The sequence below is a fragment of the Eptatretus burgeri genome, chromosome 17 (genome assembly GCF_056783735.1).
Source record: "Eptatretus burgeri isolate ZD-2024b chromosome 17, Ebu_testis_v1, whole genome shotgun sequence".
In the NCBI taxonomy this organism is placed as follows: Eukaryota; Metazoa; Chordata; class Myxini; order Myxiniformes; family Myxinidae; genus Eptatretus; species Eptatretus burgeri.
In genome coordinates, this window is record NC_140977.1 from 8,249,841 (window position 1) to 8,275,954 (window position 26,114).

The 26,114-nt window shown below is 50.5% G+C and overlaps 2 protein-coding genes across 2 annotated transcripts in view; both read right to left on the minus strand.

The window, feature by feature from the left end:
- Positions 1 to 1,059, minus strand: part of LOC147009208 (uncharacterized) — a 153,228-nt gene extending 152,169 nt beyond the window's left edge. Inside the window, exon 1 of the mRNA XM_085862997.1 lies at positions 812 to 1,059. Within this exon, the coding sequence (XP_085719123.1) occupies positions 812 to 932 (121 nt within the window). The 5' untranslated portion in view covers positions 933 to 1,059. The remainder of the gene's footprint in view (positions 1 to 811) is intronic.
- A 6,979-nt stretch (positions 1,060 to 8,038) lies between these two features.
- LOC147009211 (uncharacterized) overlaps positions 8,039 to 26,114 on the minus strand; it is a 37,844-nt gene continuing 19,768 nt past the window's right edge. The window contains exon 5 of the mRNA XM_085862998.1: positions 8,039 to 9,548. Coding sequence (XP_085719124.1) covers positions 8,944 to 9,548 — 605 coding nt within the window. The 3' untranslated portion in view covers positions 8,039 to 8,943. The remainder of the gene's footprint in view (positions 9,549 to 26,114) is intronic.

The following is a 26,114-nucleotide window of genomic DNA, read 5'->3' on the forward strand; positions in this document are numbered from 1 at the left end:
AGGATGTTGGGATAGAAGGATGTAACTACTAGGGTACCTCAGGGATCAGTACTCGGACCATTCCATCCATCCATTAGGACCATACTCTGTGCAGAGCGTTGGTGCCGCCGAAGCAGTCTCCTTGGCTATTGGGAACAATCCTGGACGGGTCGCCACTCCGACACAGTATACCAGCATGCTGGCACTCATTTTGCCGACCTCGGAAGGATGACAGGCAGAGTCAACCCCACCTGGTGTTAATTCAACAGCTGAGCGGGATTTGAACTCAGGACCCTAGGATCCCAAGCCCACTGCCTTAACCATTAAGCCAACACCAGGCATACTCGGACCATTAATATATAATAATTTACATCAACGATTTGGATTGTGGGGTCAAGGGTCAGCTTTCTAAATCCTCACATGATACAAAGGTTGGAGATGAGGGAGATATCAGAGAGGTGGGGGGCAGGGGGGAGGGGATGGGAGGGGGAGGGTAAGGGAAGGGGAGGGGGAGGGAAGTGCAGGGGGAGGGAAGGGGAGGGGGAGTAATCAGATTCAGGAAAGTCTCGATACTTTGACAATCTTGGAGCGTGTCACACAGAAGAGGACGTGGGGGTGATGCCTCTGTTCTGTCCCCCATCCCCACTCCTACTCCCTACCCCTTCAATCCCATCCCCAATTTTCGAACCTCCACATCCCCATTACCTTCACACCCCAGTACCAAGTAACCCTAACCCCAATCCTCACGCCATCACCTCCAAAACCCAATTCTCCTTATTTACTTACATAGTGCACAGCACGGACCCCGCACGGGAACAAGAACGGCACGTACCGGGTCCAAACTCCGTATCCATGGGAGATCCTCCCGGACCCACCCCGTTCATTCCATCGGAGATTCTCGTGGATCCCAGAGGGTTCACCTCGTGTTCCTCACCGGAGAGATCTCGGTTCATCGCACACAGTAAACCAGAGAAGAGTACAGTGTAGAGTACAGTACAGTACAAGGAGAGTACAGTACAGTGCAGTAGAGTCCCAGACAGTTCAAGAGAGCGAGTCAAACAACAATGTCCGGATGAAGACCCTGTGTGCTCCACAATCTCTGAAACTCCTTTAACTCCACACGACACAATTCCAAGTCACGGATTCGCCACAAATCAAAGATTCTTTAACGTCATTCCGGGTTCTGTGTATGCGTGAAGAGCAGGCGAGTTATCGCCGGCATTCTCAACAAATAGATTTCAACCGACAGAGGGCACTGCATTCGCGGCACGGCCGCACCATCAGCAAGGATGCTACCCCACATCCTTGTAATGAATTGGAAAGAAGAGGAGGAAGAATTTCAACCTTCTGTGCCCCGTTTGTTGATACAAACACATGGGCTTCCATCATCATGAGACTCCGTGTTACTGTTCGTTTGTAAGCCTGTCTTCATGAGTGTCATGGGGGCGGATGTCCACGGCGTCAAGCTGATCAAAATGTGAGCAGGACAGCGGCCAGCCGAGAGGGGAGAGCAGTCCTCCAATCCAGAGGAGAGTCAGTTCTCCAGCCCAGAGGGGAGGGCAGTCCTCCAGTCCAGAAAAGAGAGCAGTCCTCCAATGCAGAGAGGAGAGCAGTCCTCCACTCCAGAGAGGAGAGCAGTCCTCCAACCCAGAGAGGAGAGCAGTCCTCCAATCCAGAGGAGAGTCAGTTCTCCAGCCCAGAGGGGAGGGCAGTCCTCCAGTCCAGAAAAGAGAGCAGTCCTCCAGTCCAGAAAAGAGAGCAGTCCTCCAATGCAGAGAGGAGAGCAGTCCTCCAACCCAGAGGGGAGAGCAGTCCTCCAATCCAGAGGAGAGTCAGTTCTCCAGCCCAGAGGGGAGGGCAGTCCCTCCAGTCCAGAAAAGAGAGCAGTCCTTCAACCCAGAGGGGAGGGCAGTCCTCCAACCCAGAGGGGAGAGCAGTCCTCCAACCCAGAGGGGAGAGCAGTCCTCCAACCCAGAGAAGAGAGCAGTCCTCCAACCCAGAGGGGAGGGCAGTCCTTCAACCCAGAGGGGAGGACAGTCCTCCAACCCAGAGAAGAGAGCAGTCCTCCAGCTCAGAGAGGGCAGTCCTCCAGCTCAGAGAGGAGGGCAGTCCTCCAGCTCAGAGAGGAGGGCAGTCCTCCAGCTCAGAGAGGAGGGCAGTCCTTCAGCCCACAGGGAAGGGCAGTCCTCCAATCCAGAGGAGAGCCAGTCCTCCAGCCCAGAGGTGAGAGCAGTCCTCCAGCCCAGAGGGGAGAGCTAGTGCTCCAGCCCAGAGCGGAGGGGAGTGCTCCGGCCCAGAGCGGAGAGCAGTGCTCCGGCTCAGAGTGGAGGGCAGTGATCCAGCCCAGAGGAGAGGGCAGTGGTCCAGCCCAGAGCGGAGGGCAGTGGTTCAGCCCAGAGTGGAGGGCAGTGGTCCAGCCCAGAGCGGAAGGCAGTGCTCCGGCTCAGAGCGGAGTGCAGTGCTCCGGCCCAGAGCGGAGGGCAGTGCTCCGGCCCAGAGCGGAGGGCAGTGCTCCGGCCCAGAGCGGAGGGCAGTGCTCCGACTCAGAGCGGAGTGCAATGCTCCGGCCCAGAGGGGAGGGCAGTGCTCCGGCCCAGAGCGGAGGGCAGTGCACCAGCCCAGAGGGGAGGGCAGTGGTCCAGCCTAGAAGTGCAAAAATAAATTTTTTTGAACACGTTTTTTTTTCTTCTTTCTTTTCTTCCAGTTCTGCCTTGAGAGCAAAGTTTCAGGTCTTTTCATTCTGAAGAAGCACAGCTCATAAGATGTCTCCCCCAAATTTAGTGAGTCTCCAAGGTAGGTTTTGAAATCATTAAGGAAGAACTCAAAATGTGTTTTCCCAAAATTTGGTAAATCTCCTTGGTTGGTCTCATCGTGAACGATCAAGGTAGAACTCATAATGTTTCCTCCAAATTTAGTGAGTCTCTATGATATGTCTCACAAAGTAGAGTAATGTTGAACGCAGTGCCTTTCAAGCCAGTTTGGTCCATCCGTTCATCGTCGTGTTAATCGGCGTGGCATGACAGTATGTTTTCTTTGTTTTCGCATTATGTTGTAATCTTTTATCAACCTTGTCGAAGGTTTGTGGAGCTACATCACCCATGCAGACTCTCTCTCTCTCTCTTGACAAGTTTACTTTGGACAAATACAGCCATTGAGCATTGTAGAAAAGATGTAACTTCTCGGAGCACTCTAGATTCCAGAGATCTTTATGACATCGCTTTCCCCCCTCACCCCCACAGTCAGGGGGTAAATTCAGGAGACATTTCCTCCTCTGCAAGTATAACGTCTTCGAGTTGAAGCTTGGAAATAATTTCACGTGTTCTATATGACATCTCGGTTCAAATTATTTTTCTGACTATCACAGGCACACCGTCTCCACTACTCAGCTTTCAGATTATCTTGACTATTCATTGTACTTTTTTTTTGCATTACTGTATTAAGCCAAGTGTACAACACCTTAATTGGCAATGCTGTCCTTTCATTTTTGTATCTTAGTCAGTCCCCCACGCAGTGGAAGATGAGGTTTTGCAATCACTTCTGTGTGTCAGTCTGTCCTGGCTGTAACTTTTTTTTACCATTTGAACTTTTGTCATCAAATTTTCAACAAAGCTTTGTGTTGACAGTATGAAGAAGACAAATTAATAATTTTGTTGAAATAATTTCCATTATTATCTCACCTGGACTTTCGTCGGGTGAGCTTATCTGATCGAGCAGTTTCCATAGGTGAGTCAGTCAGTGAGTCCGTAAAACACTTCAGTCATTATCACGAGAACCAAACACGATTTTGATGAAACTTGGCCACAAGCTTCATATCTGATGCCTAACGAAGGTTTATTGACCACATCAAAATCTGCACTCAAAAAGGGGTTGTAGGGTGGGGTGTGTGTGGGTGTTGACCACCCCCCCCCCAAAAAAAAAACTAGGACAAATGTGTCCAAGAGCCACGTCCTAAAGGTTTTGTCTTCACCAGAAGAAGAATATAAGTTGTCCGAAGGACTATTGTGAAGGATCTTGTTTTGGATGAAAGATTCATTACAGAAAGTCGAAACATCCACATTTTATCACAACAACAATAACAACAACAACAACTTCCGATATTTCATCACGTGCCTTGATGGAGCCAATAGCGAGACCAGTCATGGAGGCGCCTCGTTCATGACGAGAAAATAGTGTATTTACGAAATTAGAACACATTAAATGGAATAATATTTAAATAGTAACGTGAACTTTTCGAAACTTTAAAGCAAATGTCCGAATATATTTAAAAGTTGATGATAGACGCTTTCAAAAGGCACCCTCAATGCGAGGATGTGTACAGGTTTTTAGTATTTAAGGAGATCCGGATCCTGTATATAAAAGAGCTGAGTCCGAAAGGAGGAGGAAGAGGAAGAAGAGGAAGAAGAGGAAGAAGAGGAAGAAGAGGAAGAGGAGGAAGAGGAAGAAGAGGAAGAAGAGGAAGAGGAAGAAGAGGAAGAAGAGGAAGAAGAAGCTCCTCCTCCTCCTCCTCCTCCTCCTCCTCCTCCTCCTCCTCCTCCTCCTCCTCCTCCTCCTCTCTCCTCTCTTAGATCCACATTCGCAACACGAGACGCGGCTAAAAATAGGTATTTGCTCTCTTCTCCAAAACCACACATACGGTTTCTATGAAACTTGACTACAACCTTCATCACCCATGATGTACTCTTCAAAATTAAATGACACAGTTGATTGACGACGACATTCACTTCCGACTTCCGGTTTTCGAGTTATGACGTCATAAATTGACTAAAACGTCAATTTTTCATGTTTGTCCTTTAACCGTTGTCCTTTAACGGCCAAACCGTTGGATAGAATGAGATGAAACTTGGCATATGTGATCCTTGGGAACGGACATAAGGGGATCAAGGTCAAGGTCAAAGGTAACGGGGTCAAGGTCACCGGATAACGTCAATTTCTCAATTTCATCCGATCGAGACGGGACCAATGCCATTCAACAGATAACTGTACCCGCCCATGGGAGGGTACTTTGCAAGTACTATACTAAAAAAATAGAATATGTTTGTATGTGTGTTTGTTTGTCCTTTATAGGCGGCCGAACCGTTGGATGGAATGAGATGAAACTTGGCATGAGTGATCCTTGGGACATGAGAACGGACATGGGGGTCAAGTTCAAGGTCAAAGGTCACCGGGTAACTTCAATTTCTCAATTTCATCCGATCGAGACGGGACCAACGCCATTCGACAGATAATCAAAATTAAATGACAGTTGATTGCCGACATTCACTTCCGACTTCCGGTTTTTGAGTTATGATGTCATAAATTGACTAAAATATCAATTTTTCATGTTTGTCCTTTATAGACGGCCAAACTGTTGGATAGAATGAGATGAAACTTGGCATATGTGATCCTTGGGAACGGAGATAAGGGGATCAAGGTCAAGGTCAAAGGTCACGGGGTCAGTCACCGGATAACATCAATTTCTCAATTTCATCCGATCGAGACGGGACCAACGCCATTGAACAGATAACTGTACCCGCCCATGGGTGGGTACTTTGCTAGTGATGTACTAAATTTGGTCACAGCATAAATAAATTTTAAAATCAGGGTCTAAGGCCCCCCAAAATAGGTATTTGCTCTCTTCTCTGAAACCACACACAATTTCAATGAAACTTTACCACAACCTTCAACATCCTTGATGTACCCAAGTTTGTTCATGGCATTAAAAAAAATAAAAATTATGGTCAAAATAGAGGTAAAGGGGGTTTGAATGACTGTTGCTCCTGATCCAGGTGAGCTTCAGGACACACGGTCCTATTTGTATTATGATTATATTATTGTTCAACCCTTTTTTGCTTTATTATTTTTTAACATATTTTTTTCTCTCAGCAACCACTTGTCCGATTGACACCAAATGTTCAGGATATGAATGACCCCCCCCCACCCCACCATGGAGAATATTTTAATGATAACTGTGATGTCATCGGTCATGTCTGTGTCAGAGTGGTGACCCATACAGTATTGTGCCCAATAGCCAAGGAGACTGCTAAGACAGCACCAACGCTCTGCACAGAGTATGGTCCCAATGGATGGACAGACAGGTCATGTGGTATGGCAGCCATGTTGAATTAAACACTAAAAATTAAAGCATTATATCTCTGAAATCACTGATCTCAAAAATTTGAAACTTGGCACATCTCATTCCACTCCCAATGGGGAATAAAGGATTTTAAGGATGACATCATCAGTGAAATGGTAGACCAGCTATAAATGTTTCAATCAAAATCCTTGTTTACCATTGAGATTCAGTTTGTCCAGGCCATAAGATTTTCACTGATTGAGCTTTTGTCATCAAATCTTCAACAAACCTTTCCTATGGGATTGTGGAGAACACAAATTAATAAAATGCACAATTATTAAAAACTTGTTCTCGTCAAGTTTGAGTACAAAATGGACGTGGACAGGCTTTGCATTTTCAGATGCTTTCTTGTTTTTTTTATTTAATTATTTACATGGTCTTGGCTCATGGAAGACACAGAACAAATCAGGACACAACATAACAAAGGAAACAGCAAGAGAAAGGGGGGGGGGAATCAACAGCAGGGCAGAGGGAGAAAGTAGACAGACAGACAAAGAAGGGATGTAGATAATGATGAGGGGTAAGAGAGAACGCAAAGGGTGGACAATATAGATACATAAGCAAAATTTTGGGAGTGGTTTGAGGGTGGTTTAACAGGTGTAAAAAAAAAGATCATGATTTTGGATGGGGGTTGACTTGAGATGGTGGTGAACAGTTGTCTTGAAGACCTAGAGAGAAGAATGAGATTGAAGAGAGTATGGAAGGTTGTTCACAGGCAGGAAAAAAGAGGAACAAATGAGAGGAGATGAGCAGTGGTTCTGGAATTAGGCAGTTTCACTGGGAGAGGGTTGCTAGAGGACCGCATGCATCCTGCAGATAACTGAGGGGTACAAAGCACAGAGAGAGAGAGAGAGCAGAGGGCGCAAGGCCAGAAATGAGGTGGAAGAAGACAGAGACCACTGACCTGTCCGTGATGGTGAAGTGATAGGCCCATCGACTCAGCTTCATCACGAGAGACTCCAATGATCTTGAACACCGTTGTTTCTACGGCATCACAAAAACCCTGCCGGGTCAATGTTACCCACAGATGCAATCACAGGGGTATTACATTTTAAAAATAAATTTTCTCATGATCCTGAAAGATAAAAAAAAAACACGCATTGGAATATGTATTGCACTTTATTCTAAACATATATGAAAGGTCATGTGTAAAAATGTTTTGTCACAACGAAACAAAGGTTAATGAATATTCGGGTCAATCTGACCCACAAATGCATTCGCGGGGTAGTTTTTTGTCAATTTTTTCCCCCACATCCTAAAAGACAAAAAAACAACAAAAACAAGGACAAATGTGTCCAAGAGCCACGTCCTAAAGGCAATAACAACTTCCGATATTTCGTCACGTGCCTTGATGGAGCCAATAGCGAGACCCGTCATGGAGGCTCCTGTTCATGACGAGAAAATCAAGTATTTACAAAATTACAACACATTAAATGGAATAATCTTTAAATAGTAACGTGAACTTTTCGAAACTTTAAAGCAAATGTCCGAATATATTTAAAAGTTCATGATAGACGCTCTCAAAAAGGAACCGTCAATGCGAGGATGTGTACAGGTGTTTAGTATTTAAGGAGATCCGGATCCTGTATATAAAAGAGCCGAGTCCTAAAGGTTTTGTCTTCACAAGAAGAAGAAGAAGAAGAAGAAGAACAAGAAGAAGAAGAAGAAGAAGAACAAGAAGAAGAACAAGAAGAAGAACAAGAAGAAGAACAAGAAGAAGAACAAGAAGAAGAACAAGAAGAAGAACAAGAAGAAGAACAAGAAGAAGAACAAGAAGAAGAACAAGAAGAAGAACAAGAAGAAGAACAAGAAGAAGAACAAGAAGAAGAAGAAGAAGAAGAAGAAGAAGAAGAACAAGAACAACAAGAACAACAACACGGAGCTCTCTTAGAGCCAGCGTTCGCTATGTGAGACGCGGCTAAAAAAAAAAACACACAGGGATGTGTAAAACCATTTATTTGGAGCATATCTGAAAGATCATAGCAAAAAACGTTTTTATTAAAAAAAGTTGCAGCAAAACAAAAACCCTGTCAAGTCAATCTGACCCACGAATGCATTTAAGGGTATCACTCGGAGCATTTCCTCGAGATATTGCCTTTTGTTTTATAAGTTTCGGATCCATTCCCACTCCTCGTTGTTTTATTTTCATCAACATGAACTCATTTGCAGAATTTTTCCAGTTCATCTTTTTTCCGGGGGGAATTGGTACATTCTGCTTCCGTTTCCCTCGTTCTCGGTCAAATCTTTCCGGATTATTTTCAAACAACTCTGGTTTTCTATTCTTCTGTTGTTGGCTTTGTGGTATTTTTTTTTTCCCCCATCATTTCTATTTTGCCTATGTTTTCAATACCCATTGACTCTTGGTTTTTCTCCAAACGTATATTTGTTTTTAATTTTATGGAATCTTTTTCCTTATATTTGGGCTTCAGTTTCCCTTCTTGAATTGAACTATTTGTCCGTTTTTTCTTTCTCAGAGTCGTTTTCTGTCTCTCAGGTCTGTTCCTTAGTTTTTTTGGTTGTGAAGCCTGGTCTATTTTTCTTGCAGTGTTGTTTGCCTGTTACGTTTTCTCGAATGTGCAGTGGTGCTGCAAAACACAGTGTTGATTTCTTTCAAGGGAGATGATTTTGGTGTCAATCTTCTGAGTGCTCAGTTTGTTCTCCTAACGAGTGGCTTTCTCCATTTGTTGTTTCCTATTCGATGGTCTTTCTCCAAGTGGTTGTGCCCTTCATCTCCTCTATTTTGTTGGCAAGCTCCTCTTCCAGGTGACACTACTCATCATCATAATAGTCTTCCTCCTCTTATTCTTTATCCTATTCTTCCTTATCTTCCTCCTCATTTTCATCTCATCTTCTTAATCTTGGTCTCCTGTGTGAATCTTTTTATGGTGACGCAAGGATGACAGAGTAGAATATGCCTTGCTGCATGACAAACACTTGTGGGGCTTCTCTCCTGTGTGAATTTTTTTATGTTGAGACAAATTTGATGAAAAAGTAAATCCCTTTCTGCACACAGAACATTTGAAAGGAGTCTCTCCTGTGTGTCTTCTTTGATGTCGATAAAAATATGAAGAACGAGCAAACGCCCTGTTGCATACTGGGCATGTGAATGGCTTCTCACCCGTGTGCACTCTCCGATGAATTTTCAATCCTGAGATATTAGAAAAGGTCTTGCTGCACACAGAGCACTTGAATGGTTTCTCTCCTTTGTGTATTCTTTGATGCATTTTTAAAGATGATAATAGGGTAAAAGATTTGCAGCACAAAGAACACTTGTTTGGTCTCTCACTTCCTTGGATATCTTTGAGAGTCTCTGTACAACATTTACAACTGCGTGTGTTAGACACGCTGCGATATTTGTCAATTTCATGACAAACACTTCGAGTCATGTGCTGATTGAAAACTTCCGTGTCAAACAACTGGGAACAGTTGGAACAAGAAACCAGTTTCATTTGCTTCTCTGTAAAGACAAGTCATAAAATTCATCAATAATTCACACTGACTTAGTAAATTTGACAAATATTTCACTCAAATTATCTTGAACATTGGATATATATATATATATATATATATATATATATATATATATATATATATATATATATATATATATATATATATATATATATATATATATATATATATATATATATATATATATATATATATATATATATATATTGTTGCGGTATTCGCGCCCGCCGGCGTGCTGACGGCCACGTAACTCGAATCGCGGCACGTCGCCCACCGGACGGACAATCCAGTCGTGACCCTCTCGGACTAACGCCGGGAACCAGTCACGGGTGGACCTTTCGGTCTCACCACGATCGAGCCAATCAGCCCCCGCGTGGGATAGGGTTGCTCGCCGGGTCGACCTACCTAAGTACCCACGCGGAGGGTAGACCGGGCGATCGCACCTCGCCGCAGGTCGACTTCGGACACGGGCCACTTAAGCGACCCGTTCCGTACTATCAGAATAACCGAGCGGTGTTATCGTCGACCTCGACGGTTCGATTAATTATCGGGCGTATTCAGCCCACTACCAACCCTTTACGTGAAGCAAGATGGGGATTCAATGGGAGAAATGACGAAGCGAAGCGGGAAACAGTTCAACACAAAGCACATTTATTCGCGGCACACGGGAAGCACACATATACAATTCCACCAAATGCACACAGAAAAAACACAATTCCATTTACACAAAAAGCAAATATAAAAGCGAAAACACAATGCAGAGCTAATACCGACTACCGAGCACACGGCAACACTTATACAATTCTACCTCACAGACGGCGCCGACAACACATACCCAAAACCAAGGAAAAGAATACCCCCAAGAATGAGGCGGGCCTGAGGCCGAGACCGGGTCGCGCCTACCCGTCTGGTGATGAGACGCGGAGCGGCGATGGCGCCCCAACCCCGCGGGCCTCGCGGGCAGTGTCTGGCAGGGGGTGGGAAAGGGGCCCCCTTGGTCGCACTATCTCAGCGCGGGGGGAAACAGGAGGGGGTTGCTGATGCTCGGGGTATAGAGGATCTTTATTATCCCTGGTGTGCGTCTCCACCTCGGCCAGGTCGCGCTGTCGGCCTCCCTCGGGTGCAGCTCCCTGCACGACGCGAGCACCCCCTCGTCTGGTGTCGCCGCCTTTCCACAGCTCGTCCCCTCCGTTCCGACTCCAACGCACACGACGAGCAGCTCCACCGCCCGCGAAGTCTTGACCCTCTGCTTCCGACTCTCCTACTCTCCGCCTCTGGACTCTCCGACTCTCCTCTTCTTGACTCTCCGACCGACTCTTCTTGACTCTCCGACCGACTCTCTGACTCTGCTCTTTGGACTCTCCTACCCTCCACCTCTGGACTCTCCTACTCTCCGCCTCTCGACTCTCCGACTCCTCCTCTTCTTGACTCTCCGACCGACTCTCCTGACTGACGAACACGGTCCTTTTATCCCCCCGTAGCTTCGCCTTTGACCCCCTCCCTTTGACCTTTCACCTCGCTCCCCATTGGCCCGAGAAAAAGTGGGCGTGAAGGCTTTTTGATCCACAAATTTGCATATATCGATTGTCCTGGAGGCGGGGCCAAATCGTCCCTCGCTCACCGATTGGACGGCAAAAAGTGGGCGTGTGTCGTTTTTGATCGTTTTTGAAGCACAAAATCCGTGATTTTGTACACGCTGTTCGACGCGCGCCCTGCACGAGTCCAACACCGGTACCCACAGCGGGGCAAGAACGGTGGCGATGCTACGGTTGCGAGGTGTGACGTGAAGGTCGTGGCGGTTGTGGTGAAGCGGCGTTGTGGTTGGTGGTTGATGTTGTGGTTGTGGTGGTAATCATGGCGGTTGGTCCAAAATAAAGATAGTTAAAGAAAAACGGCTATCCTGAAGAGTCGCAGCACGCATATATGACATGTATTCCCACTAGACAACGGGTTTGGGCCTAACTACACATGCAGTTACCGAGATACCTCACCTAAGGGACCTGAATGGTGGTTTGCGAATTTGGTAACCACAACACTACCCCCTTCCCTTTTTACAGACTCGTCCCGAGTCGTCAAATTTTCGTGTGCCATCATGTGTAGTTTTCCCCTAGTACATTTTACCTACGGATCCCTGAGTGCGACATTCATGGTATTCGTGTCCCCAAAATAAATAACCTGAGGGCTGCGTAACTATCTAAACAAACTCACTCACACGGACGACTTAAATAAAATTGCCGGCGCTAGACAGACATGCCGGGGGCGCACTCATATTTACAGTACATCTTAACCTTAACTTACAAATTTTACACTAAACCATGGCCCAGGATCATTGAACTCTGCAAAAAGAAAGCAGTTAGCAGGGAGCCAGGCTGCCCACATGCAGTCTCTGGCTCAAACAATGCAGGTGACAGGGAACGTGGCTGGCTGCTCACACGCAGTCCAAGGCCTTCCCTTTTGAACTGAACGCAGTGAACCACAACGGTGCATGGGCTGCACAAACGCAGTCTCCGTGCCAGCTCAAGTGGCACACGCAATGAGCACAACGAATGGATGCATGAACGGTTTGAACTGAATGGATGGACGCAAACACGGTGCACGGGCCGCCACTGCAGGCCCGTGTTGTAGCTGCCAACAGGGCAGTTCTCGCAGCTTGCAAACTGTTGCCTTGATCCTGGCGCACATGGAAATGAACAGGGGGGGGCAAAGCAAAAATTGAACGGGGCTGGTGAACATGGGCAGTGGGCATGGCATGGCAAAGGCGCAGGCAACACAGCCCGCAGAAGAAGGCCGCTGCAGGCAAACACAGCCGGCAGATGAACTGGCCGGCACAGGCCTTGACGCAAAACACGGCCAGCAGATGAACTGGCCGGCACAGGCCTTGCAGCACACAGCTGCCGATGAAGTTGGCCGGCCTCCGCCTTGAAGCAAAACACTGCCAGCCGATGAAGTTGGCCAGCCTTTGCCGTTCAATGGAGGTTGGTGGAGGGAGTGCGGTGGTGCTGGCCACTTGGAAGGCGGGCTCGGACCTACCTACCTGTCTCCCTCCCACCTATCGCCTTTGCCTGTCACTGTACATACCCACTCCCTTAATTTGTCAAACCCCAATTTAGCCCCAACTTATTTTTTTGTTGTTTTTATTTTTACTTCCCCACTATAAATCGTCCCCTAACCCCCTTTATCGTCTTTGTTCGGCTAACCTATCCTGTCACCTAGCCTACTCCCAACCCCTACGTTCCCTTCCCGGAGGGGAACAAGGGAGAGCTAACGTCCTGTGTTGAGGCCCAACGAAGCCTCAGAATGGCCTCCCCAGAGTTCGGCGATCTAACCCAAAGTGGGTCCAGCGGCCCACAACGACAGCGAGGGGATGGATGGTGCGGAGGGGTACATCTCCTAATCTACCCTAACCATTTAACTGTTAAACTACCCCGGGGCTTTCAACAAGCGCCTCTCGCTTAAACTATTGGTTCTAACAACCCAGATTCCCGTCGCCTGTGTTGGTGTCCTCACAATTTCGGGCCTCACCCCCCAATTTTCTCTCCGTGCCCTCACACGGTCTCCTGGCTGGGACACGTGGCTCCCTTTGGCAGGCACGACCCTCTGCCGATTCTCCCGCTATGGCACCCCCGGGCACTACACTGCCTCCGAGCCTACCAGCTCCCTAACACCGGGGAGTGCCCCCCATGGCACCTCCCCTGAAACGCACACGTGGCAGGCCGGCCTCCCGGGCCCCTTTCCGAGGGTCACCCGTGCCCACAACACTGCCCACGTGGCTAATGGCGCCCCGGGCCCCTGCACCAAGCAGGCGCACCCGTGCCCACTACTCTATCCCGGCCCCCCATGGGCCCATGGCCTACCGCGGCCGACTAGCCTGGTGCCCGGGGTACCCACTCAGCGATACTCACCTTTCGCAGCCACGCTCCCAAGCCCGTCAACAGGGCTCCTGCACCCCTCCAAATGAGTCTCGAGCCTACTTTCCCACCAACAGCAAAACGACCTCCATTTTTCAATTTGACTAACCCAGCTAACTCACTTTACTCTGACCCCGGGGTCCCTTGGGCGGGAGTCACTCCTCCCCCCAATCACTCATCGCACCATGCATTCCCCATTCGCTCCATACACACAGACCCGCTGGCCTCACTCACTCAACATGTACACGTACTCACCTCACAACCCACAACTCTTCAACACACTCACCGCTGAACTCTGCCATCCTTCTAACTACATCCCCTAACTAACTCGTGCTCCCACGTCGTCCCTTACACTAAAGCACGTTCCTTTTAACACTACGTCGCTAAACTACATCCCCTCTACACACTCACTGTCAGTCACTGTCTCCAAATAAATCATTTTATTTCCCAACCTAAATCTGGCTACAATCCCTCTACCTAATCCATTCCACGGACTCCATGAGGACTTACCCCTGCCCCATGAAGTCGGTCTAGCTAAGCTAACCCTTCCCCCTAACTAGTTTCCATCCTGTGCCCAGGTAAGGGGGTCTTTCACCCCTTGCCCAGGAATCCTTTGCACCCGAAAGTGAGGCTTGCTTTTTTTTTTTCCATGCGCAGCACCTGCGCGGCAACTCAGAGCTCGCGCACTTTGCAACTGCCCGTGACGTCATGCAGCTGCACGTGTTCCTCGTCCCTCCTTGGACGGGACCATCCGGCAGAGATACCCCTCCTGCCGGATTCCAACCCCACGTGCAGCCATGGCGTCACCGTGCGCATAAAAAAAAACACAAGCCCCACGTCTCGAGGGGTTCCCCACGCGAACACATGTGCTTTGCCCGTTGGAGCTTAACACACACGATCGCGTGGAGAACCCGTCCGGTCCAAATCCGTTTACCTGCCTAAACTTTGTCCGTCCGCGGGATCGGCAAATCCACCGCGTGCGTTTCCGGACCGGGACTTCACTCTCGCAAGCGAGCACGTGGTGGCCTCGTGCGTTGCACAGCACGGACCGCGTGCTCACTGCTGGGTGAACCCGGCACGGTCCCCGAAACAACTACAGCCGCTACTCGGCTTTCTCTCCTCTGTCGCCGTCTCCGTCTCCATTCCACACACGCATACCTGCGTGTTACGACGCACACAGTCCACTCCATCACATTCACTCCGGGAGACGCGGCTGCGTGCTCCCGCATGCCAACCGACATCTCCCTCTCATACCGCTCTCTCACACACACGGTCTCCCTTGCACACAGCGACCTTGCACACGGCCGTTCACTCACGCGTGCGGGGCACTCACCCGCGGTGCCTCACTCGCACTCCGTGCCTCATCCACACACGCGGGGGCACTCACCCGCGGTTCCTCATCCACACACCGTCCCTCGCTCACACACGCGGGGGCACTCAACCGCGGTGCCTCATCCACACACGCGGGGGCACTCACCCGCGGTGCCTCACCCACACTCCGTGCCTCATCTACACACGCGGGGGCTCTCACCCGCGGTGCCTCATCCACACACCGTGCCTCACTCATACACGCGGGGGCACTCAACCGCTGTGCCTCATCCACACACCGTGCCTCACTCACACGCGGGGGCACACACCCGCGGTGCCTCATCCACACACCGTGCCTCACTCACACACGCGGGGGCACTCAACCGCTGTGCCTCATCCACACACCGTGCCTCACTCACACACGCGGGGGCACACACCCGCGGTGCCTCACTCACACACACGGCGACACTCATACACGGTGCCTCATCCACACACGCGGGGGCACTCAACCGCGGTGTCTCATCCATACACCGTGCCTCACTCACACACGCGAGGGCACTCACCCGCGGTGCCTCATTCACACACACGGCGACACTCACACACGGTCCCTCATCCACACACGGCGTGCTGGGAAGCACGCACTCTGGCACCATTGCCACCACACCACTCACACACGGGGTCGCTTCCACACACGGAGACGCACTCACGCCTTGCACCACACACACAGGGACAACCACACTGGGGATTCGTGTCCCCACAAGGGTCTCCGGGGCCTCTATACCCCCCAAGCTCTCCGTGCACCTGTCCACAGCACTCCTCCCCTCAACCTCGCAAAGCACGACCGAACTCACCTGGTCGTGACTCGCCTCAAGGGGGCATACTCCCTCCCCTCGTTCCTGGAGGAGGCCATCCAGGTGCTCGCACTGGGTCTCTACCCAGTCCGCCAGCTCACCCCCATTATCCTCCACTACCTCTGTGTGTGTGTGTGCGTCACTTACCCCGTCTTCCTCGTGTAGTCTTTCCTCTATTTTTTCTATCTCCCGTGTCGCTGCCAACTCTTCACCCTTTACCTCCCTTGTCTCAACTATTATTTCCTTTGTCACGGCCTTCATGCCCGCCTGCAGGCATCGGCCCATGTTCTGCGTCTCACCCCGGAACTTTTTCATTTCCTCCTTCATGTTTGTTCCCATTCCGTTTATTTGCTTGTTCATTTCGTTTTTCATTTCATTTGTATTTGTATCCATCTTTTCGTTCATGCCTTTCATTTCGTTTGTATTTGTATCCATCTTTTCGTTCATGCCTTTCATTTCGTTTGTATTTGTATCCATCTTTTCGTTTATTTGTTGTGTATTCGCATCCATCTTTTCGTTCATGCCTTTCATTTCGTTTTTTATTTCATTTGTCATTGCCGCCAGCATGGCGCATAGCTGGGCCACGTCGGATGCACTCAAGTGAGCCGTTTCGGCAGGGGTTGGGGAAGGGTCTTGGTGGAGAGGGGGGGGGAGGTGTCATACACCGCGGCCGCTGCCGCACCCACCTCGGGCCCTGGGTTCAGTTGGGCGAGTCCGTGTTCCTGCACAATCAACATTTCCTGCACGGGGATTCCATCCTGGACCATGGACTCTACATTATTACACATATACATTTCTAATACCCCCGGCTCCCGCTCGCCTTGAGACGCCATCTTGCTTCTCGTGAAGGGTTAATTTAACTCGCTCGTAATTTGGAGGGAATCGGGGGTCGCTTCTCTCACCCCTGGACCGATTCCCGTGAATTTAGCCGGAGACAGGAGAGCCCGTTTTCCTGTTCTCCGATACCAGTGCCGCGAGGAGGGCGATGAATTTGTATCCCACTCCTGACACCAGTGTTGCGGTATTCGCGCCCACCGGCGTGCTGACGGCCACGTAACTCGAATCGCGGCACGTCGCCCACCGGACGGACAATCCAGTCGTGACCCTCTCGGACTAACGCCGGGAACCAGTCACGGGTGGACCTTTCGGTCTCACCGCGATCGAGCCAATCAGCCCCCGCGTGGGATAGGGTTGCTCGCCGAATTCGACCTACCTAAGTACCCACGCGGAGGGTAGACCGGGCGATCGCACCTCGCCGCAGGTCGACTTCGGACACGGGCCACTTAAGCGACCCGTTCCGTACTATCAGAATAACCGAGCGGTGTTATCGTCGACCTCGACGGTTCGATTAATTATCGGGCGTATTCAGCCCACTACCAACCCTTTACGTGAAGCAAGATGGGGATTCAATGGGAGAAATGACGAAGCGAAGCGGGAAACAGTTCAACACAAAGCACATTTATTCGCGGCACACGGGAAGCACACATATACAATTCCACCAAATGCACACAGAAAAAACACAATTCCATTTACACAAAAAGCAAATATAAAAGCGAAAACACAATGCAGAGCTAATACCGACTACCGAGCACACGGCAACACTTATACAATTCTACCTCACAGACGGCGCCGACAACACATACCCAAAACCAAGGAAAAGAATACCCCCAAGAATGAGGCGGGCCTGAGGCCGAGACCGGGTCGCGCCTACCCGTCTGGTGATGAGACGCGGAGCGGCGATGGCGCCCCAACCCCGCGGGCCTCGCGGGCAGTGTCTGGCAGGGGGTGGGAAAGGGGCCCCCTTGGTCGCACTATCTCAGCGCGGGGGGAAACAGGAGGGGGTTGCTGATGCTCGGGGTATAGAGGATCTTTATTATCCCTGGTGTGCGTCTCCACCTCGGCCAGGTCGCGCTGTCGGCCTCCCTCGGGTGCAGCTCCCTGCACGACGCGAGCACCCCTCGTCTGGTGTCGCCGCCTTTCCACAGCTCGTCCCCTCCGTTCCGACTCCAACGCACACGACGAGCAGCTCCACCGCCCGCGAAGTCTTGACCCTCTGCTTCCGACTCTCCTACTCTCCGCCTCTGGACTCTCCGACTCTCCTCTTCTTGACTCTCCGACCGACTCTTCTTGACTCTCCGACCGACTCTCTGACTCTGCTCTTTGGACTCTCCTACCCTCCACCTCTGGACTCTCCTACTCTCCGCCTCTCGACTCTCCGACTCCTCCTCTTCTTGACTCTCCGACCGACTCTCCTGACTGACGAACACGGTCCTTTTATCCCCCCGTAGCTTCGCCTTTGACCCCCTCCCTTTGACCTTTCACCTCGCTCCCCATTGGCCCGAGAAAAAGTGGGCGTGAAGGCTTTTTGATCCACAAATTTGCATATATCGATCGTCCTGGAGGCGGGGCCAAATCGTCCCTCGCTCACCGATTGGACGGCAAAAAGTGGGCGTGTGTCGTTTTTGATCCGTTTTTGAAGCACAAAATCCGTGATTTTGTACACGCTGTTCGACGCGCGCCCTGCACGAGTCCAACACCGGTACCCACAGCGGGGCAAGAACGGTGGCGATGCTACGGTTGCGAGGTGTGACGTGAAGGTCGTGGCGGTTGTGGTGAAGCGGCATTGTGGTTGGTGGTTGATGTTGTGGTTGTGGTGGTAATCATGGCGGTTGGTCCAAAATAAAGATAGTTAAAGAAAAACGGCTATCCTGAAGAGTCGCAGCACGCATATATGACATGTATTCCCACTAGACAACGGGTTTGGGCCTAACTACACATGCACTTACCGAGATACCTCACCTAAGGGACCTGAATGGTGGTTTGCGAATTTGGTAACCACAACAATATATATATATATATATATATATATATATATATATATATATATATATATATATATATATATATATATATATATATATATATATATATATATATATATTGTTACGGTTGTGGAAATTCACATGACACCATAAAGAGTCCTCAGGTGAGATATCTCGATAGGTCCATGTGTAGTTAGCCCACACCCGTTGTATAGAGGGAATATATGTGATCCATCTGGGCTGCGACGCTTTGAGTTAGGCATTTTTCTGTTCTATCTTTTATTTCAAACAAACAGCATCTCAACAACCACGCCATCCCCACCACAGCGCCAACTACACTACAACCACACCCTTCCACCATCTACGCTACCACATCTTCGCCACTCGCCATTCAATAGGCCCCGTGCGGTTACAAGCTCTGCGGAAGAACAAAAACCACCAACGATGCTCAGGGGTTTTTCCCGCCTGTTTCTCCCGTCTATATTTTCCGCGCCCGGTGTGGTGGAAGTACGATCCGAGCCGGGGGTCAAATGTGAGAAAAGGTGGGGGCCTCTTTTTGGGGGAATAATTCTTTGGCCCTGAGCCGAAAACTGACTCCCCCGGCCCCCGCACGGGGCGGGGTGGAGGGAGAGCGAGAGGGCACACCACTCTTCGAGAGGCTTCTCCAAGAAGCTCGAAGGGAGGCGGGGCCGAAAACGGGGCGGAGCGAAGGGCGGAGCCCCACGCTACAAAAGGCGGACAACACGGACCTTGAGTGAGTGAGGTTTTTTCGAGGCTTCCTGTCTCCTTGTCTTCGAGAGTTCCTGTGTTCTTCGGGTTGTTTGCGCATCTGGGCTGGACGTCGTCTTCTTCTTGGCGCTGCTTGTCTTGTCGGGAGAAGAGGTCCTGCGCTCTCGGCTTGGCGAGCGGCCTGTCAACGAAGGCACGGACGGGAGACGCGGCCGCGCCGGTTGTGAGGTGGACCTGCGCGTCCGGACGAGGAGTGCCGGAGAGGGTTCGCCGGCCGCGAGAGAGGTCGGGGGCAGGCGCGACCACGCTGACGGTCGTGGGAGAGGGACTCACCAGCCAAGAAAAGGGAAGTCGCGACTTCTTTTCTTTTTCTTTTGCTTTTTGTGTAAATGCTTGTGGTGGCGCCGTCCGTAAAGTAGAACTGCGTAAGTGTTGCCGTGTGTCAGTCTTATTCGGGTTTAACTCTGCATTTGCTTTTGTTGCATTATTCTTTTGCTGTAAATACGTGCGTCTGTGTGTCTGCGTGTGTAAATAAAATGCTTGCTGGTTGAACTGTTCCCGCTCTGCTTCGTCTCTTCTTTTTATTGACTCTCCATCCTGCATCGCGTAAGAGATTGGTAGTGGGTGTAAGTTCCCGGTAACTAATCTGAACCGTCGAGGTCGACGATAACTCCGCTTGGTTATCTCTGGAGTACGGAATGAACCGCTTAAGCAGTTCGTGTCCTAGGCCGGCCAGCGGCGAGGTACGATCGCCCGGTTAACTACCCGTGCAGGTACTTAGGTAGGTCGAGTTTGGCGAACAACCCTATCCTACGCGGGTGGCTGATTGGCACGATTGTGGTGAGGTCGATAGACCCACCCGTGACTAGCTCCCGGCGTTGTTACGAGAGGGTCACGACTGAATTGTCCGTCCCCTGGGCGACGTGCCGCGATTCGAGTTACGTGGCCGATCGCAAGCCGGCGGGCGCGAATTCACAACACTGGTGTCAGGGAGTGGGATTCAAATCCACCCCGCCTCCAAGCTAAATTTACGGGAATCGGTTCAGGGGTGAGTGGAGCGACCCCCGATTCCCTCCAAATTATGAGCAGGCCAAATTAATCTCTTACGAGAAATAAGATGGAGTCTCAAGGCGAGCGGGTGCCGGGGGTATTAGAAATGGAGTTAGAATTAATAGAATCCATGGCCCAGGATGAAAGCCCGAGCAGGAAATGTTTATTGTGCAGGAACAGTTTCCCCCCCAACTGAACCCAGAGCCCGAAATGGGCGCAGCGGCGGCCGCGGCGTATGACACCTCCTTCCACCTCTCCACCAAAACCCCCCGATCCTCGCTGAATCGGCTCAGCCGAGTGCACTCGACATGCCCCAGCTATTCGCCATGCTAGCAAAGATGAATACGAATGCGCAACAAATGAATGCGAATATACAAAACAAAATGGATGCAAACACAAAGGCAATGAATGCGAACATAAACAACAAAATGGATGACATAAAAAACAAAATGGACAATAATGTGCAAATGCAGTGGGAAGAGATGCAGAGCATGGGCATAGGCCTGCAGGCAGGCATAATGGCAATTGCGGGGAGCGAAACGTGGGCAGTGGAGCTCAAAATGGCGGCGCTACGTGTGGGAGCGAACGAGCTGAAAGGCAGTGCAATGGCTGCCAGGCCCGCAATGGAGGCGGGGGAGGACAAATTAATTTGGGAGATGCATTGGGCGAGACTCGAGTGGGTGACAAAGGAGGTAGAGGTGACGACAGAGATAATAAAGGAAATAAAAATAGTGGAGACAAGGGAGGTAATGGGTGAAGAGGTGACTGAGTTGGCAGAGACACGGGAGATAGAGTGAATTGGACGGGGTTCGTGACAAGCACACACACATTGAAGTAGTGGAGGACCATGAGGGGGAGCTGGCGGACTGTCTCGTGACCCGGTGCAAGCAGCTGGATGGCCTCCTTCGGGAACGGAGGGAGACGCTGTGCTCCCTTGAAGCGAGTCACGACCAGGTGAGTTCGGTCGTGTCAAGCGAGTTCGAGGGGATGAGTGCTGTGGATGGGTGCACGGAGAGCTTGGGGTGTATAGAGGCCTCGGGAACCCTTGTGGGGACACGAATCCCCAGTGTGGTTGTCCCGGTGTGTGTGGTGCAAGGTGTGAGTGCACCCCCGTGTGTGAGTGGTGTGGTCACAAGTGTGCCGAAATACGTGCCTCCCAGCACACGGTGTGTGAGAAGGACAGCATGTGTGAGGTCGCGGTATGTGAGGGAGATGACGGTGGGCATGTGGGAGCACGCAGCCGCATCTCCAAGAGTGAGTGCAATGGTGAGTTGTGTTAGTCTCGTGACACGCGGAAGTTTGAGCGCGTGGAGGGAATGGCGACGGAGACGGTGACAGAGAGACAGGGGCCGGGTCGCGGCCGTAGCTGTTTCGGGGACCGCGCCGGGTTCGCCCAGCAGCGAGCGCGAGGTTCGGGCCGTGCAACGCACGAGACCGCTACGTGCGCGGCTGCGCAGGTGAAGCCCGGTTCGGAAACGCACGCAGTGGATTTGCCGATCCCACGGACGGACAAAGGTTAGGCAGGATACGGATTTGGACCAGACGGGTTCTCCACGCGAGCTTGTGTTAAGCTCCAACGGGCAGAGCAGATGTGTTCGCATGGGGAACCCCTCGAAACGCGAGGTTTGCTTTTAATGCGCAGGGTGACGTCATGGCTGCGTCTATGGTTGGAATCCGGCAGGAGGGTGAATCCCTGCCGGATGGTACTGATGTGGATTTTTTAAACCCACCTTGTTGTGATCGTTGTCCTCCTGAAGGATTCTAACTGGTCGATTGTGGAATCCTATTTGACTTCAGACAGAGTTTAACGTTTGTCCGATTTGATTATAAAACCCTACAAAAAAACCCTATCAACACTGATAAAACTGATGTCCACACAAGTCCTTCCTTGTGAAACAATTTATTTCCTAATTATACACCATACACTTCTCACCCTTGTACAATGAACTTAAGAATCCCCATTTGATTGCAATATTATTTGGTTCTATTTCATTTATTCTTATTTTAGTTAACAGTTAGACCAACCCGATTCAATTCACTTCTACATTACATCAGAGAGTTTTATTCTAACTTGGTACTTGGTCAGTTCCAAGGAGTACGAGCCACTGAGAAACTATACTTCCTCATGTGCTCGTACTCAGAAAATGTGTCTTTCAAAACATTTTATACTTCCATGAGAGAGAGGTTGGGGGATATTCACCCAGACTGTAGACGTGTCCTTTAGACAAAAAAGTCACTTCGTACATTTTCTAAGCAAAGGTTCATTTATCAGCTCGGTCACTCTGCTCCAGAACAACACATTTCTTATCATTTAGGGCAAAAGTCTTTTGGCCAGAAATGACAGCCAATTCAATTTGCAGCATAAAAGTTACATTTCTGAAACTCCATTTGTTACAATTTAAAATACATTAATATAAATTTTTCCCCCACAGTACCGTCCAAGAGGGAGGAGGGACGCGAACAGCTGCCATGACGTCACAGGCAAGGTGCGCAAGGTTGCGAGTTGCCGCGCTGGTGCTACAAAATAAAAAAATAATAACAAAAAAGACAAAAGCAAGCCTCGCTTTCGGGTGAACAGGATTCCCGGGCATGGGGTGGAAGACCCCCTTGCCCGGGCACAGGATGGCACTAGTTAGGGGGAAAGGTTAGCATAGTTGGACCGACTTCATGGGGCAGGGGTAAGTCCTCATGGAGTCCGTGGAATGGATTTGGTAGAGGGATTGTAGTCAGATTTAGGAGGGAGATGGGAAATAAGATTTGGAGACAGTGACAGACTGTGAGTGTGTAGAGGGGACGCAGCTTAGCTACGTCGGTTAAAAGGGACGTGCTGTGGTTTAAGGGACGACGTGGGAGCATGAGTTAGTTCGGGGATTTAGTCAGCAGGATGGCAGAGATCAGCGATGTGTGTGTTGAAGAGTTGTGAGGTGAGTACATGATGAGTGAGAGAGGCCAGCGGGTCTGTATGCATGGAGTGATTGTGGAATGCATGGTGCAATGAGTGATTGGGGGGAGGAGTGATTCCTGCCCAAGGGACCCCGGGGTCAGTCAAATTGACAAAAATGGAAGTCGTTTTGCTGTCGGTGTGAGTGAAGGCTCGATACCTGTTTGGAGGGGTGCAGGAGCCCTGTTGAAGGGCTGGGAGCGTGGCTGCGAAAGGTGAGTATCGCTGAGTGGGTACCCCAGGCACGTCAGCCGCGGTCGGCCAAGGGCCCATGGGGGGCCGGGATAGTGTAGTGGGCACGGGTGCGCCCGCATGATGCGGGGGCCCGGGGCGCCATTAGCCGTGTGGGCAGTGTTGTGGGCATGGGTGACCCACAGAAAGGGGCCAGGGAAGCCAGCCTGCCACGTGAGCGTTTCAGGGGAGTCGTTATAGAGGGCACTCCCCGGTGTTTAGGGAGCTGGTAGGCTCGGAGGCAGTGGATTGCCTGGGGGTGCCATCGTCGGAGAATCGGCAGAGGGTTGTGCCTGCCAAGGGAGCCACGCGTCCCAGCCACGAAACCATGTGAGGGCACGGGCGGAAAAATTGGGGGGCGAGGCCTGAAATTTGAGAGGACACCAACACAGGTGACAGGAATCTGGGTTGATAGAATCAGTAGATTAAGCGAGAGGCGCTTGTTGAAAGCCCCAGGGTCGTTTAAAGGTTAATGGTTAGGGTAGATAGGAAATGTACCCCTCCGCACCATCCATCCCTTCGCTCTCGTAGTGGGCCACTGGACCCACTTTGGGTAAAGATCACTGAATTCCAAGGAGGCCATCCTGAGGATTAGATTGGGCCTCGACACATGACGCTAGCTCTCCCTTATTCCCCTCTGGGAAGGGAATGTAGGGGTTGGGAGTAGGCTAGGAAGACGATAGGTTAGCCGAACAAGGACAGTAAAGGGGGTTAGGGGACAAATTATAGAGGGGAAGTAAAAAATAAAAATATAAACAAAAAAATAAGTTGGGGCTAAATTGTTTTTTTTACAAATTAAGGGAGTGGGTATGGACAGTGACAGGCAAAGGCGATAGGTGGGAGGGAGACAGGTAGGTAGGTCCGAGCCCACCTTCTGAGTGGCCAGCACCACCGCATTCCCTCCACTGAAAGGCAAAGGCTGGCCAGCTTCATCATCTGGCTGTTTTTGCTTCAAGGCCTGTGCCGGTCAGCTCCAATGCCGGCTGTTTTTGCTGCAAGGCCTGTGCCGCCAGTTCATCTGCCGGCTGTGTTTGCTACAGCAGCCTTGTCATGCCTTGCCTGCCTGCCTTTGCCATTAATACCTGCTGCCCTCATCATTTTTCCCCGTTCTGTTCTGCATTCCCCCCCCCCCCCCTGTTCATTGCCATGTGCGCCAGGATCGTCGTGGAAGTTGCAAGAACTGTCCTGTTGGCAGTTACAACACGGGCCTGCAGTGGTGGCCCGTGCGCCGGTTGACTCTTTACAGAGTCCATTGATCCTGGGCCATGGTTTAGTGTAAAATTTGTAAGTTAAGGTGTTAAGATGTACTGTAAATATGAGTGCGCCCCCGGCATGTATGTGTTAGCGCCAGCAATTTTATTTAAGTCGTCCGTAGGAGTGGGTTTGTTTAGTAAGTTACTCAGCCCGTAGGTTATTTATTTTGGGGACACGAATAACATGAATGTTGCACTCAGGGATCCGAAGGTAAAACGTACTAGGGGAGAACTACACATGATGGCACACGAAAATTTGACGACTCGGGACGAGTCTGTAAAAAGGGGAGGAGGGAGTGTTACGGTTGTGGAAATTCGCAGTACACCATAGAGTCCTCAGGTGAGATATCTCGATAGGTCCATGTGTAGTTAGCCCACACCCGTTGTATAGAGGGAATATATGTGATCCATCCGGGCTGCGACGCTTTGAGTTTGCCATTTTTGTGTTCCATCTTTTATTTCAAACAAACAGCATCTCAACAAACACGCCATCCCCACCACAGTGCCAACCACACTACCTCCACCATCTACGCTACCACATCTTCACCACTCGCCATTCAGTAGGCCCCGTGCGGTTACGAGCTCCGCGGAAGAACAAAAACCACCAACGATGCTCGGGGGTTTTTCCTGCGTGTTTCTCCCGTCTAAATTCTCCGCGCTCGGTGTGGTGGAAGTGTGATCCGAGCCGGGGGTCAAAGGTGAGAAAAGGTGGGGGCCTCTTTGTGGGGGAATAATTCTCTGGCCCTGAGCCGAAAACTGACTCCCCCGGCCCCCCGCACGGGGTGGGGTGGAGGGAGAGCGAGAGGGCACGCCCCCCTTTGAGAGGCTTCCTGTCTCCTTGTCTTTGAAAGTTCCTGTGTTCTTCAGGTTGTTTGAGCTTCTGGGCTGGACATCGTCTTCTTCTTGGCGCTGCTTGTCTTGTTGGGGGAAGAGGTCCTGCGCTCTCGGCTTGGCAAGCGGCCTGTCAACGAAGGCACGGACGGGAGACGCGGCCGCGCCGGTTGTGAGGTGGACCTGCGCGTCCGGACGAGGAGTGCCGGAGAGGGTTCGCCGGCCGCGAGAGAGGTCGGGGCCAGGCGCGACCACGCTGACGGTCATGGGAGAGGGACTCACCAGCCAAGAAAAGGGAAGTCATGACTTCTTTTCTTTTTGCTTTGCTTTTTGTGTAAATGCTTGTGGTGGCGCCGTCCGTAAAGTAAAACTGTGTAAGTGATGCCGTGTGTCGGTCTTATTCGGTTTTAACTCTGCATTTGCTTTTATTGAATTATTCTTTTGCTGTAAATACGTGCATCTGTGTGTCTGCGTGTGTAAATAAAATGCTTGCTTGTTGAACTGTTCCCGCTCTGCTTCGTCTCTTTTCTTTTTATTGACTCTCCATCCTGCATCGCGTAAGAGATTGGTAGTGGGTGTAAGTTCCCGGTAACTAATCTGAACCGTCGAGGTCGACGATAACTCCGCT